This window comes from Pituophis catenifer, unplaced genomic scaffold (assembly GCF_029215685.1).
Source record: "Pituophis catenifer annectens isolate HBS135680 unplaced genomic scaffold, rPitCat1.0.hap2 SCAF_1, whole genome shotgun sequence".
Classification (NCBI taxonomy): Eukaryota; Metazoa; Chordata; class Lepidosauria; order Squamata; family Colubridae; genus Pituophis; species Pituophis catenifer.
In genome coordinates this window covers 81,745,867-81,758,091 of record NW_027256881.1, presented here as the reverse complement: position 1 = coordinate 81,758,091, position 12,225 = coordinate 81,745,867, and the positions used below count along the sequence as shown (strand labels likewise).

The 12,225-nt window shown below is 38.2% G+C and overlaps 2 protein-coding genes across 4 annotated transcripts in view; one reads left to right on the top strand and one right to left on the bottom strand.

Moving 5' to 3' along the window:
• Positions 1-4,425, bottom strand: part of RMND1 (required for meiotic nuclear division 1 homolog) — a 30,765-nt gene extending 26,340 nt beyond the window's left edge. For 2 of the 3 annotated variants that reach the window (XM_070951813.1, XM_070951828.1), the window contains exons 1-2: positions 4,378-4,413; positions 2,490-2,657 (exon numbers count right to left, since the gene is read on the bottom strand). The gene's annotated coding sequence lies outside the window, so the exon portion shown is untranslated. Of the gene's footprint in view, positions 1-2,489; positions 2,658-4,377 lie in introns of all 3 variants that reach the window. The other variant, XM_070951821.1, reaches the window with a different exon arrangement.
• Positions 4,426-4,728: 303 nt separating this feature from the next.
• ARMT1 (acidic residue methyltransferase 1) lies at positions 4,729-10,963 on the top strand. The gene is made up of 5 exons (XM_070951800.1): positions 4,729-4,793; positions 5,926-6,031; positions 7,978-8,213; positions 9,354-9,519; positions 9,899-10,963. Exons 1-5 carry the CDS (start codon positions 4,729-4,731, stop codon positions 10,655-10,657), a joined length of 1,332 nt encoding a protein of 443 aa, XP_070807901.1. The 3' UTR covers positions 10,658-10,963.
• The last annotated feature ends 1,262 nt before the right edge of the window (positions 10,964-12,225 follow it).

Below are 12,225 nucleotides of genomic sequence, written 5' to 3'. Positions count from 1 at the left end.
TATGGAGTCATTTTTGCCAGAAACTAGAAATAAGCAAGTTTCTAGTGAAAGCGGTGTAAATCATAATCACAAGACGATGGGGAACTGCAAAAATGTTTAAAAAATCTGCTTAGAAAATGCCCGTTTCTTCCAAATGTAGATTAAACATGTCTATTCAAATATACACGTGGCAAACAATATAATGTATAATATATAATATAACTATAATATACTGTAAATATAAAAGCATGTATAGGAGTACTAATGATAAAATAATACAAAGTTATAATATAAAGTTATATAAAATATAAATATAAAAACATTTATAGGAGTGCTAACAATATACAGAAAAGTAACATTGGAATGAATCTTTTAAATGTTAGTACCAAGGAAAGAAGTTATGAAAATGAAACCACACATTTTTGAGAATGTTAAAAAAATCATTTTTTAAAAACATAATATATATACATGATTTAGCTGGCAAAATTTTTAAATAAAGCATTATGTAACTTGTTTTGGGCATAAAAGCTGTATAAAGGAATAGTAATAGCATTCTTCCAAAGGGAATAGTAGGAAGACTGGATGCAAAAACTATAGACAAAATTGTTAAGTAAGGCTGGAAAGTACCGTATTTTTCAGAGTATAAAACGCACCTTTTTCCCCCTAAAAGAGGCTGAAAATTTGGGTGCATCTTATACTCCGAATGTAGCTTTTTCCAAAGCTTTTTTTCAGCCCTAACGAGGCGCTAGCGAGTGATCTTCCCAGCTTTGCCTGCTCCCTCGACTCTCTGCTGTGCTTTAAGAAGGCGCTAGTGATCTCCATGCTTTGCTCTGACTCAGCTGCTCTTTAGAAACTAGGTGCTAGCAGAGTGAAGCGATCTTCCTGTGCTTTGCCTGCTTTTCTCATTGCTGCTTCCTCTCAGCTGTGCCTTAGCAGCTGTTTTTTATCCCCAAGGAGGGGATAAAAAACCAGCAAAATGTCCTGAAGCTGACCAGACTAAGGACACTAGCCAGATGAATACCTGGTAGGCAGATTTTATTTTCCTATTTTCCTCCCCAAAAACTAAGGTGCGTCTTATACTCCAAAAAATACAGTAATACTTGTAGAATTCCAAATGAAAGGGTACAGGAAAATGAGCAACATTTCAAGAGCAGTCTGGGGATGCAGACCATAATTTTGCTCCTCAGTAGGTTAATGAGAAAACAAGTTTACTATATATTTACTGTTTTAAAGACAACATAGCCAAGTGACTAATCTTGAACTGTGAAATATTTTGCACAAATGTCCCCAAATGTAAATTGCTAAATTGGGTAAGATATACAATTCATTCATTTATTCGTAATGCCTCATCTCACGTGAATAACTCACAACAAATAAAAAATCAAGACTCAAATAAAAACTAGTTAAAAACAAATATACAAGCATATAAAGGCATTAATAATCACTTAAAAAATAATCATGGTGAGTAGCAATCCATCCTTGTGTCAGCTCAACACAGGCACGGTAAACATTCCCCACCATTGCTGGAATACTAAGCACGGTGGCAAAGTCAATATCTTCATGGCCTTCCTGAAGGCTGGGCCAATCTAAGTTTTGGGAGAATGTTGCTCCAAAGGACAGGTGCCACAGCAGAAATGCCTTTGGTCCTGCTCCTGCTAGATGATACTCTTTCATAGATGGGATCTATACCATGTTTCTCCTGTCAACCCTAGGTAGATGGTTCGATATAACCAGGAAGAGGCAGTCCCTCAAATGAGGAAGTAAAGCATGCATAAAATAAATAGAATGCCTAGTAAATATTTTCTCACCGAGCAGAGTATAAGACAGAGAAATGTGTCTTTTTTGCTGTTTTTTTTAAAATATATATAGTAAAAGGAATGCTTGAAGCCAGAAGTGTGTTAATGGGGACATCTTTGAATATGCACCTTTCCACATAGATGATGCTATGTTGTTGTCTGAAAACCTGTATTACACAAACAGCAAAATCTTATAATAGGTTTAGGTTAAAAGTTGCTGCATCTTGTTGAAGTTAAATGCCGATACTGTTATACCTTAATTCAAGGGGATCCATTCCCTTTAACCCATGTTCAGGACCAACATGACCCAAAATATTTTCTTGTATAAAAATTTAACCTCTTTGCTCTATAATACTTGTCCATATATTGAGATTTGTCAAATTTATTTATCTTGTTGATCCTGAGTATGGTACAAAAAGAATTTCAAAGAAAGTTATCTCATAAACCAAAGCTTTCAATCTATTTTGAAAATCCATTTTGCATTTTTCTTCATATCTTTAAAGCACTCCACTTCATCAGTATTTTCTTGACTTATCTGCAGTCTTCAGTTATGACAGTTAGTTCTTCATGTGGACTACATACCCATAACAAACCCAACTATCCATTTCTCTAATGAGTTCTTGGAGCAAAGTAGTAATATTTGGATTATCTGGATCTGTAGTATTCTGGATTCAGGCCTGGACATAGAATGGAAACAGCACTGGTTGTACTCACAGTTAACTTTTGTAGGACGTGTAGGGAGGAGCGTGACCGTCCTTGTATTGCTGGACCTCACAGCAGCCTTCAATCCCGTTACCCATGCTTATTCTTTAGTTGTTTTCTTTCTTTCCTGAGTGGGGCCAATCAGTGGTTGTAGGGAAAGAGAGGCTGGACTCTTGGTCTCTGTTATAAAACAGAGTTTTATTCTTTATCCTATCCTGCTTAATATAGACATGAAACTTCTGAGGAAGCTAATAATTAATTTCATGGCAAGAGATAATCAATAGGTAGATGAAGCCTGTTATGTATCTCCACCTCCAACCCAATGGGAGATGTGCCAGATATCTGGATGGGAAAATATGCTTAGACTCAACTCAAGGAAGATGAATGCCCTTTATTACATTTTGCATGGATTATCATAACTGACTGGAGCTGCCCTTAAAGACAGCTCAGAAACTTCACCTACTATAAAGACAGTACCTATGTGCTTATTAGGCAATCAAATTACCACCGTAGCATATTACATCATTGCTGTGAAGCTACTAATTACTGGTACATTTCTGGATGTAATTCAATGTGCTGATTGCTACTTTTGCAATTTCACTAATGCATTTCTGGGAGATGTCTATGGAGATTTGAAAAAGCAACTCTGGACATTTCTGGGAGATGCTGAAGATGGTGCCCACCCCCCAAAGGATAGCTCCCAATGTCAAGGCCTTTTGGAAGTTTGTAAAAAGGTGAGTTTTCTAGAGGACTTTGGAAGTGTTAATATTATTGCCTGTAATATTATGACTACTACTTGCATGTTTTAATTAGTACATGTGCACAGCTACAGTCAAAACCAATGCAGTAGATGAATTGCACAAATGAATAAGTTAATTGAATTATTCTACATTTTATTAGATCTGACGATCTACTTTAAGAATCCATCTATGGTATTGGTGGTCCAATATTAGTGTTTTAACCTAATCTGCCACATGTTTTCATCAAAAATAGATCTACAGGAAAGTAAAGTAATATTTTACCCGCCTGCATTCTAAAACAATTTCAAGAATTGTTAAATGCAGATCCTATGGGAGTAACATAACCTACAAAACATAATGGGTTTTACTGTATTAATATAGCTACAACTAGTATACCAAACATCTTATCCTCTCTCAGAGCTCACATATGATGGGAAGCTTGATTAAGTCCCATCCAGACTGCTGCCCAAACCATCCAACTGGATTCTCATTTAGTTCACAGGCAAAGAATTTATAATCGTAATTTGATGTTCGAAACTGTATTTTCTCAGAATGCCTTGTCAACTGCAGGTAGAAACTGAATCCTCAAAACATCAGGACACCGGCTTGCCTATGACCGATCTATAAAGCTTTGTTTCGTCCATCAGTTTGTGCTGACGACATAAATACCTCACGATTCTTGAATACCTCGCCTCAAAAGGGAGGCCCGATCCAACCCAACCTCTAAAACTTTTTTTTAAAATATATAGGCAGGTATTTTTATAGGAAGGAATAAACTTCGTAATGTTATTCTCTGAAATTCTGCGCGGACCCACTACCACACAGGGCCACTGACGTGATTACATCCGAAAATCGTCTTGATTGAATAAAAATCTAAATTTCTTCCTTAATTCCGATCGTGAGGGGAAAACAGCAGGGACCGCCTAAAAAAAATAATATATTCCCCCCCGTCCATTTTAGTCATATTTTGATTCCAATAGAAAAACAGAAGCTAAGCAGCCCATCGGAAAAGGCGTCTCTCCTTCCTCACTACCTCCGTCAGGCCCTGACCTGGAGTGGCCCGCCCAGGTAGGAAGCTCCCCGGCTCCTGTAGGCTGAGGTGGCCGCAGCCAGGTTCAAGGGAGAGAGAGAAAGATATATCCGGGCTCGAGCTCCGTTACCTGAAACCCGCTCGCGCCTCTTAAGAGCGGCAAAACGCCACACCGATTTCAGCCCCGTCCGCCACGTGATGGCTTCGTCCAATCATGTTCTCCGCCTCGCCTCTCTTTGGATCCACCCCTCTTCCCCCCCACCCCCACCCAAGAGCGCGGAAGAAAAGCTCGCGCCTCGCCGTCAGGTGACCTCACGTGGCTTTCTGCCTGGCTTCCTCTCCCCGCCCCACCGGCCCGACTCGCCCGCAGCCTTCCCGTGCCTCTCCTTTTTGACCAATAAACGCACCAAGCCAACCGACCAATAGGAAGGAGAGTTGGCTCGGAAGTTGCGCAGCCGCACTCGGCGGGGCTGAGGTCATAATGATTAAAATGGCGACGCCGCAGTTGGTGGGGTTACCGGCTTCTCTTACGGGCAAGATCAAGGGGTGCGTTTCTTTCCCTCGCCGGCTCCTTGTAGCTTGGAAACGGGAAGAGGAGGAGTGGGGGGGGGGGCAGGAATAAAGCGTCGGGATTGAGAAGGTTGAAATTGTGGAGTGTCACAACACGAGGAGTTTCTGCCCGAGTGTTTCTGGAAATCCTCTTTCCTGCTCTGCTTTGGGGCTGCTTGTTTGGATTGCGAAAACGCTCAGGATTTTTTGGGGGGAATTGCAATCCCAAAACGTTGGGAAGGCATCAGGTTGCAGAAGACTGCGCCAGTTTGCTTATTGCTATTTTCGGCTAGATGCCGGTGGCATGGCTTGATTTACCCATGCTTAATTGAACCATGGTGTGTTCAGTGTTCAATTTTTGTGAGTTTGCACGAGGCACTAAACCATAAATGAAACCCAGCAGTTTGGGCCAATGCTACAAATACCTGCCTTAATTTAAAAGTGGCCACGTATAAATTAATCAGCTGTGCTTATGTTCTTCATTAAATTACTGGTGTTAAAATTAAGTAAATGTCACTAGTGATCTTTTGCAGAAATTATAAAAATGCCATAGCTTGGTCTGTATAATGATCCCAATGTTATATTTGTATTTATTGAAAATGTATCAGGAATTTCATTATTCCAGTCAGCCAGTTCATTCCCAAGAATTGCTTTGGTGTAATAAGTAAATGTGCAGGGCTAGAAACACACACTTATAGTCCTATCATAGGCGCGAAACCAACTGGGGGACTTTGGGAAAATCACTCTGAAAACCTTGCTGAGAAAATTGCAGAGACATATATATATGACCTATTCAGACTGAACAAGATATATAGTGTATAACAAGCACATTAAAAAAATAGGGTAGTTATTTTTTTATTTTGAATGTTTGGACCCTTGAAGGGCCTAAAAGTAGTGTACAGTTTAAGTCTAAAGTTCATAGTATCAGAGCCCTCCAGCTTTATTAGGCGCCCTTATTTTTAAAACTGGAAGGCTCTGGCACCCTGAATAATTGGTTAAACTTAAATTTTACACTAATTTCAAGCTTTTCAGGGGCCCAAACTTTAAAAATAAAATTCACATTCTAATTCATGTTGAATATTTGGTAATATTCAAGCTATTTACAAGCCTGAAATGTTGTTTTTTATAGATCTTTTGCATATAATACAATTAAAGACAGGCTGCCTCTTATCCTGACTCGTGTTATTGATACTTTACATCGACATAAACATGAGTTCTTTGAAGAACATGGAGAAGTAAGAAAAGTGACCCTTTCTGTTTTATTATTGCATGAATACAACTGTTGACTGTGCTTACTGCTTTCTATAGTTAGTTCTGCATAACTTAGACATACGTTTTCCTGTTTCAAATGATAAAGATGTATATTGGATTAGCCAAGGTTTCTCTTGCTGAGCATCATCTCATTTATGTTTCAAATCTTTTAAAGTCTTCTAAACTAATCAACTCATAGAATCTTGTAGTAGGCCATTGTGCATGAACAGATAAGTGCCTTTTATGATCTATAATGGTTGCTAATTAATTTAATTAAATGAACATGAATGCTAGTATCATTAGAAGAGGAAAATGTTTTTTGTTCAGTGAATGCTGAACAGTGCTATTATTTTAGAATAATAATTTAAAAGTAGGAAATATAAATTAAAATAAATTACCTTACTGGGCTATGCCCCCTGCCAGCTTTTTCAAATTAAAAAAAAAGATTCAGATGCCTCTTTTCCTAGGAAAGATGTTTAGCTCCCATGTATTTTAGTCATTCCTTCATATATGATTCTCAGTAGGTTATATCCCAGAATTCTTTCTTGCTTAATGATCAGCACTTTATAAACTATTGTAGAATGTAGAGGTTGGAAGGAATATTTGAAATAATTTGATCCAACCTATCTGGCAGTTATCCACTAATGCAGTATCTTCAAGAGGTCACCACCTTTTCATTCTGATTGGTTGGGAGTCCCAGTATGTGTTTATTGGCTTGGCTTTGGGTGTATGGTTGGTTTTTCTCCACTAGGTGGCAGGGCTTCATCTTTGTGGCTGGTTTGAATATGATTTGGTTGGGATTTTTTTGTGTAATGTTTGGTTTATGTTTTATTTATGGATACCAGAATACCAGCACCAGATTTGAAACACCAGCCTGAAGATGACGAATGAGACTTCGTCGAAACATCGCCAAGACACTTCCAATTTTACACGGGAGAAAACCCGAATAACTAAAGACCTACATACAAACACCCGCAAAAACCTCAGAAAACATATATATATATATATATATAAAATATAAAACATATATACATATATATATGGAAGATTTTAAGCTAGGATTTTAACCAGAATTTTAAACATTTTAACTAACTTATTTAACATGATGCGGGAAAACACCCGAGATTTTAATTTTTTACATACATACATACATACATACATACATATATGTAGGTCTTTGGTTATTTGGGTTTTCTCCTGTGTAAAATTGGAAGTGTCTTGGCGACGTTTCGACGAAGTCTCATTCGTCATCTTCAGGCTGGTGTTTTCGGCTTCGTGCTTCTAGGAACAATGTGTGATTGCAGCTGTTTCTTCCTTTTAACTGCCAGTGGGGGTGTGAACTGATTGGGTGGGAGCTTGGCTGTGTTCTGATTGGGTGGAGGTGTGTTCTGATTGGTTGGGGGTTTGGCTGTGCTCTGATTGGATGGGGGGTTGGCTGTGCTCTGATTGAATGGGGGTGTGTTCTGTTTAGGTGGGGGCTTGGTTGTGCTCGGGTTAGTCTGAGTTGCAGGGGGATTTGAGCTGGTGAGCTGCGTTGCTGTTGTTTGGCTTCGCACAGCACATGAAAGATACATTTTAATTTACCATTGTCTTATTGTTTGCCACTGCTCTACTCTTGCATTCAGTTTATGTAAACATTAAGAATAAAGAACCCTCTTTTAAAATCTTATCCCACTTTTATTTTCCTCTTGAGGCCATATTTATTCACTTGCTTCCATGTTCAGCATAACACAAATATTCATTTGGTTATTAGTTTAATTCATTATGGTCACTCAAATGGTTGCCATACTGAGCTTTGGGTCTGGATATTTTTGAGTCTCAATACCAATATTTTCAATATGCTTAAAACATATTATTAAATATACTTTATTGCAGTGTAAATTTAGTAAGCATAAACACTTGAATTAGAAACATTTTCACTTTATTTTAGAAAGGCATTGAAGCAGAAAAGAAAGCTATAGGCTATCTTTCCAAGTTGCGGAATGAGTTGCAGACAGACAAGCCGCTGATTGCATTGAATGATAATCTCCCTGATACCCCTCTGTGGAACCAGTACTTAGAATATCATAAAAATGTATCAAATGAACCACCAAGCTGGTTTCAATCTCCTTGGTTGTATACAGAGTGTTACTTGTATCGTAGAATTCATGAAGCTGTTATTCAGAGGTAAGCTTGTATGATCTTGTCTCTTTTTGTTTAAATATTTGAGGAAAAAGATACATAAAAATTACCCTCAAGTCAAGCTTGATCCATGCAATTCCCTCAGCCACATTTCAAAAAGTGCTTGCCTTCCCCCCCCCCCAAGGCTATCTGATTTTCCATTCCAGAGAACAGCTCTAAAATTCCAGTATTAACTGGGTTCAACTTGTTTTAGCTTTTGAGATCATTCAGGGTTCTATTAAATACAGGGGACTAATAAGTATCATTAATCTTAGTAATGGCTTGCTACAAATATTGAAGTACTCTCTCCGATTTGTACAGACTGGTAAAATTAAGCAAATTTGATGTGGTTTCACTCTTGTCTGAAATGAGCCTCCGAGTTCCATCAAATCCACATCCTATCATGGTGAGCTTGAACATGGATTCAAATTCACCATTCATTGAGACTGAACTAGAGAAGGATTTTGTCATAAAACTAACCTGTTCAAAACTGCAATATCATTCAGGATTGCATGTGAAGTAATTCTGTTTGGTAGTTCAAGTTAAAATAGAAATAATAATGAATTTTCTCTCTTGCTTATTCACTCATGCAAAGATGCTGTGTAGCCCTGTTCCATGTTCTCTTCTATGTTAGAATACAATGGTTGATCAGTAGAGTAACATGAGTTTATATATGCCTTTTTGAGAAATATATCTTTTAATTAAGCATTCCTTTAATTATTTTAGCAGATGAAAACTGATAAGGAACAGCAGCAACATTAAGAAGTGGGGAGAATTAAAATTATTTTAACTTGTTTAAGTTAAAAAGATGTATGTCCATATGTATGTATTAATGAGGGGGAAAATTAAGAATAAGTTAAGCCATTGGCAAATCCATTTCCACCTTATTATGATCAAATGAAAGATCTTTTGTCAAACATGGAACAAAACAATATACGCTCCCAGTATGGATTGTTATTGAAAAATAATACTAGGTATAATTGAACATGTTAATATAATCTCATGCTGTGCATTTCTAACAAGATTCATTTAGTCAAAAGTAGTTAATATGATGTTCAATGTGTCTGAAGGAAAAAAAGTTTAATATGCATGTGTTTTAGATGCTAATGATATCAGAAACTAATCTAAAGAACATCTTTTGTTTAGTCCACCCATCAGCAACTATGATGTATTTAAAGAAGAAAAGAATCATGCTTTTTTTGAATCTCAGCAAGCCATGATTTCTTTAAGTTCTTGTCTCCAAGAAATGTTGAAAAATACAGATGGCTTAGATGAAAAACGTTTGAAAGAGGAATTTTGTAACCTAATTCAGGTAAAACTGATGCTTGTTTATATTTCCATATTTTGAAAACAGTAAGCAATACAATGTTTCCAGTTCCAAGAACTGGTGCAAAACTATACATACTATCAAAGTTTGTTTTATCCAAAGTAACAAATATTATCCCAACTGTTCAAAATAGTGACAGAGCTAGGGATATGTAAAACATGTCTCGGGACTAAATGGGAATGTTTTGATTTTGTTTTGGGCAGCACTGGTTCAATTCTTTTTCAGAGGTTTGGGAGGAAGCTGTACAGTATATCATTTCCCCCTTCTTTGCAAGAAATGCTTTGACAGGCTATTGGATTAGGTTTAGCATATAAAAGAATTGCCAGGTTACCAAAAATTAACAAGCAAACTTCTCTTTTTTTAGGTTTCATTATGGGGCAATAAATGTGATCTATCCATTTCAGCCGGGGCGGATAATTCTCAGAAGTCTGACCCATTACAATCTGTGGAAGAATTAAAAAAATTCATCTTGGTGGATCACGTGGAAAAACTTTGGTCATTGCTTATAAACAAAAAGAAAAACAAAACACCAACTAGACTTGACATAGTCCTGGATAATGCTGGTTTTGAACTTATTACTGATCTTGTTTTGGCTGATTTTTTGATATCCTCAGAATTGGTTACTGAAATTAATTTCCATGGGAAAAGCATTCCATGGTATGTGTCAGATACTACAAAACATGATCTGGATTGGACAATTGGACAGATGAAGGCAGCTAATCATAAATGGATGGCTAGATGTGGTGTCTCCTGGGAGGGCTATCTGAAAAAAGGTGTTTGGATTTATCATGATCACATGTTCTGGACTTTACCACATGAATTTTCTAGTATGGCTGAGATTGCTCCAGATTTATACACTGAGTTACAGAAATCAAGCTTAATTATTTTCAAAGGTGATTTGAACTATAGAAAGTTAACAGGTGATCGAAAGTGGGAATTCACAGTGCCGTTCCATCAAGCCTTGAACAATTTTCAGCCTGCACCACTCTGTAGCTTAAGGACATTGAAATCTGATACTCAGGTTGGTTTGAAACCTGGGCAAGGTGAACAGCTCATGAATATTGATCCTGAGTGGATGATAACTGGTAAATATGGAATAATTCAGTTTGATGCTACTTCCTGATAGATTTGCAAAGTATGAAGAATGGCACTGTGCTAAAAACCGATTAATGGTCTAATTTGGAAGGCCACTGATTTTCAGTGTGCACTACTATTTTCTTCCATGAGCCATGCTGTTATTTTAAAGTGGTATGCAATTGTGACCTCTTTTAAATCATCAGAAAAGATCAAATTTGTCCTCTACCGTACTTTATTTTTAACTAACATAGAACAAGAAACAACAGCCAAAGCTACTACATTAGTTGACATGTGTTTGACTCTGCTGTGTTAGCATAAAACACAATGCTGCTTGAGCTTAATCTTGTTCAGAAAAAACTGATGTTAAATAAAATGACTTTTCAAATGGCAAAACTAAAGGCTTTGAATTAAATTATCCAATATGAGAACTGCATGCGTTGTTGCACAGTGTTAAAAAGAAATAATCCAGTCGTGAGTGCTCTTGTCTCGTCAGGCTTGCTCTACCAATTAACATTGCAGGCAAACTGTGATCAGAGACAGCAGACTTTATCACGATAGACTATCTGTCAAGGTGGTGGGACCAGTGGTGAAATGTAAAATTTGTTACTACCGGTTCTGTGGGCGTGGCTTGGTGGTGGTGGTATAATGTGACTGGGTGGGCGTGGCCAACTTTTTTTTTTTTTTTACTTTTTTCAAGCATTTTTTTACAACCTATTCGGGCAAATAGGTTGTAAAAAAACGCTTTTAAAAGGTTAAAAAAAGGTTCTGACGATCACAGCTGTGGCGCACGATTGTCAGAGCCTTTTTAAACCTTTTTTTAACCTAAAAGCAGGAAGTAATGACACCCGGGTGGGTGGGCGGAGCTTTGCACCGCCGTCGCTACCGGTTCTCCGAACCACCTGCCTCAATTGCTACCAGATCACCCCGGTCCGAACCAGGAGCATTTGTTCTGCCCCAGCTACGGACCCCAAAGAACGCAGCACATACAAACTCTATGCAAAGCTTATTTTACTCAAATAACTCAGTCTTTATCAACCAAAGGCTGTTAATAAACTGTCTTAACAGCCTACAAGAATTCTGAGATAAGGTAATCATAGTCTTACTAGAGTTGGCAGAAAGCCCAGAAGCAATTTTGCAGAAAATCCAGACGCGAAGGAGAGTGAACTAAAGTTGTTCCCTACAGCTTGCTGCAAGCGCGTTCCTTCTTAAATAGGCTAAGGGAGTGGCCAATTAGCCCCAAGCATTACTCTCGAGACCTCCTCCTGAGGAGCCACTCCTGCCTTTTGGCAGCTCTGCACACCCGTGCATTGAGAAGAGGCTCCACTTCTTAGTCCTCTTCACTTAAAGGAGCTTCTGGAGGTTCTGAAGGCCCTGGCTGAATCCCTGCCTCTGGCACCACATCTTCTCCAGCCTCCTCACTGTCCGACTCAAGCGCCAGCTGCACAGGCTGCTGGCACAGCACCACACCAGCCTCCTCGTCGGAATCAGCTACAATCTGCACAGGCCGTTGATTTCACCCCTAAGTGAAATCAACCGTTGATTTCACCCCTGGGTGGGACTACATCTTCACATCTGCCTGGCTTCTTGTGCTCATTTATATTATTAATGACATGC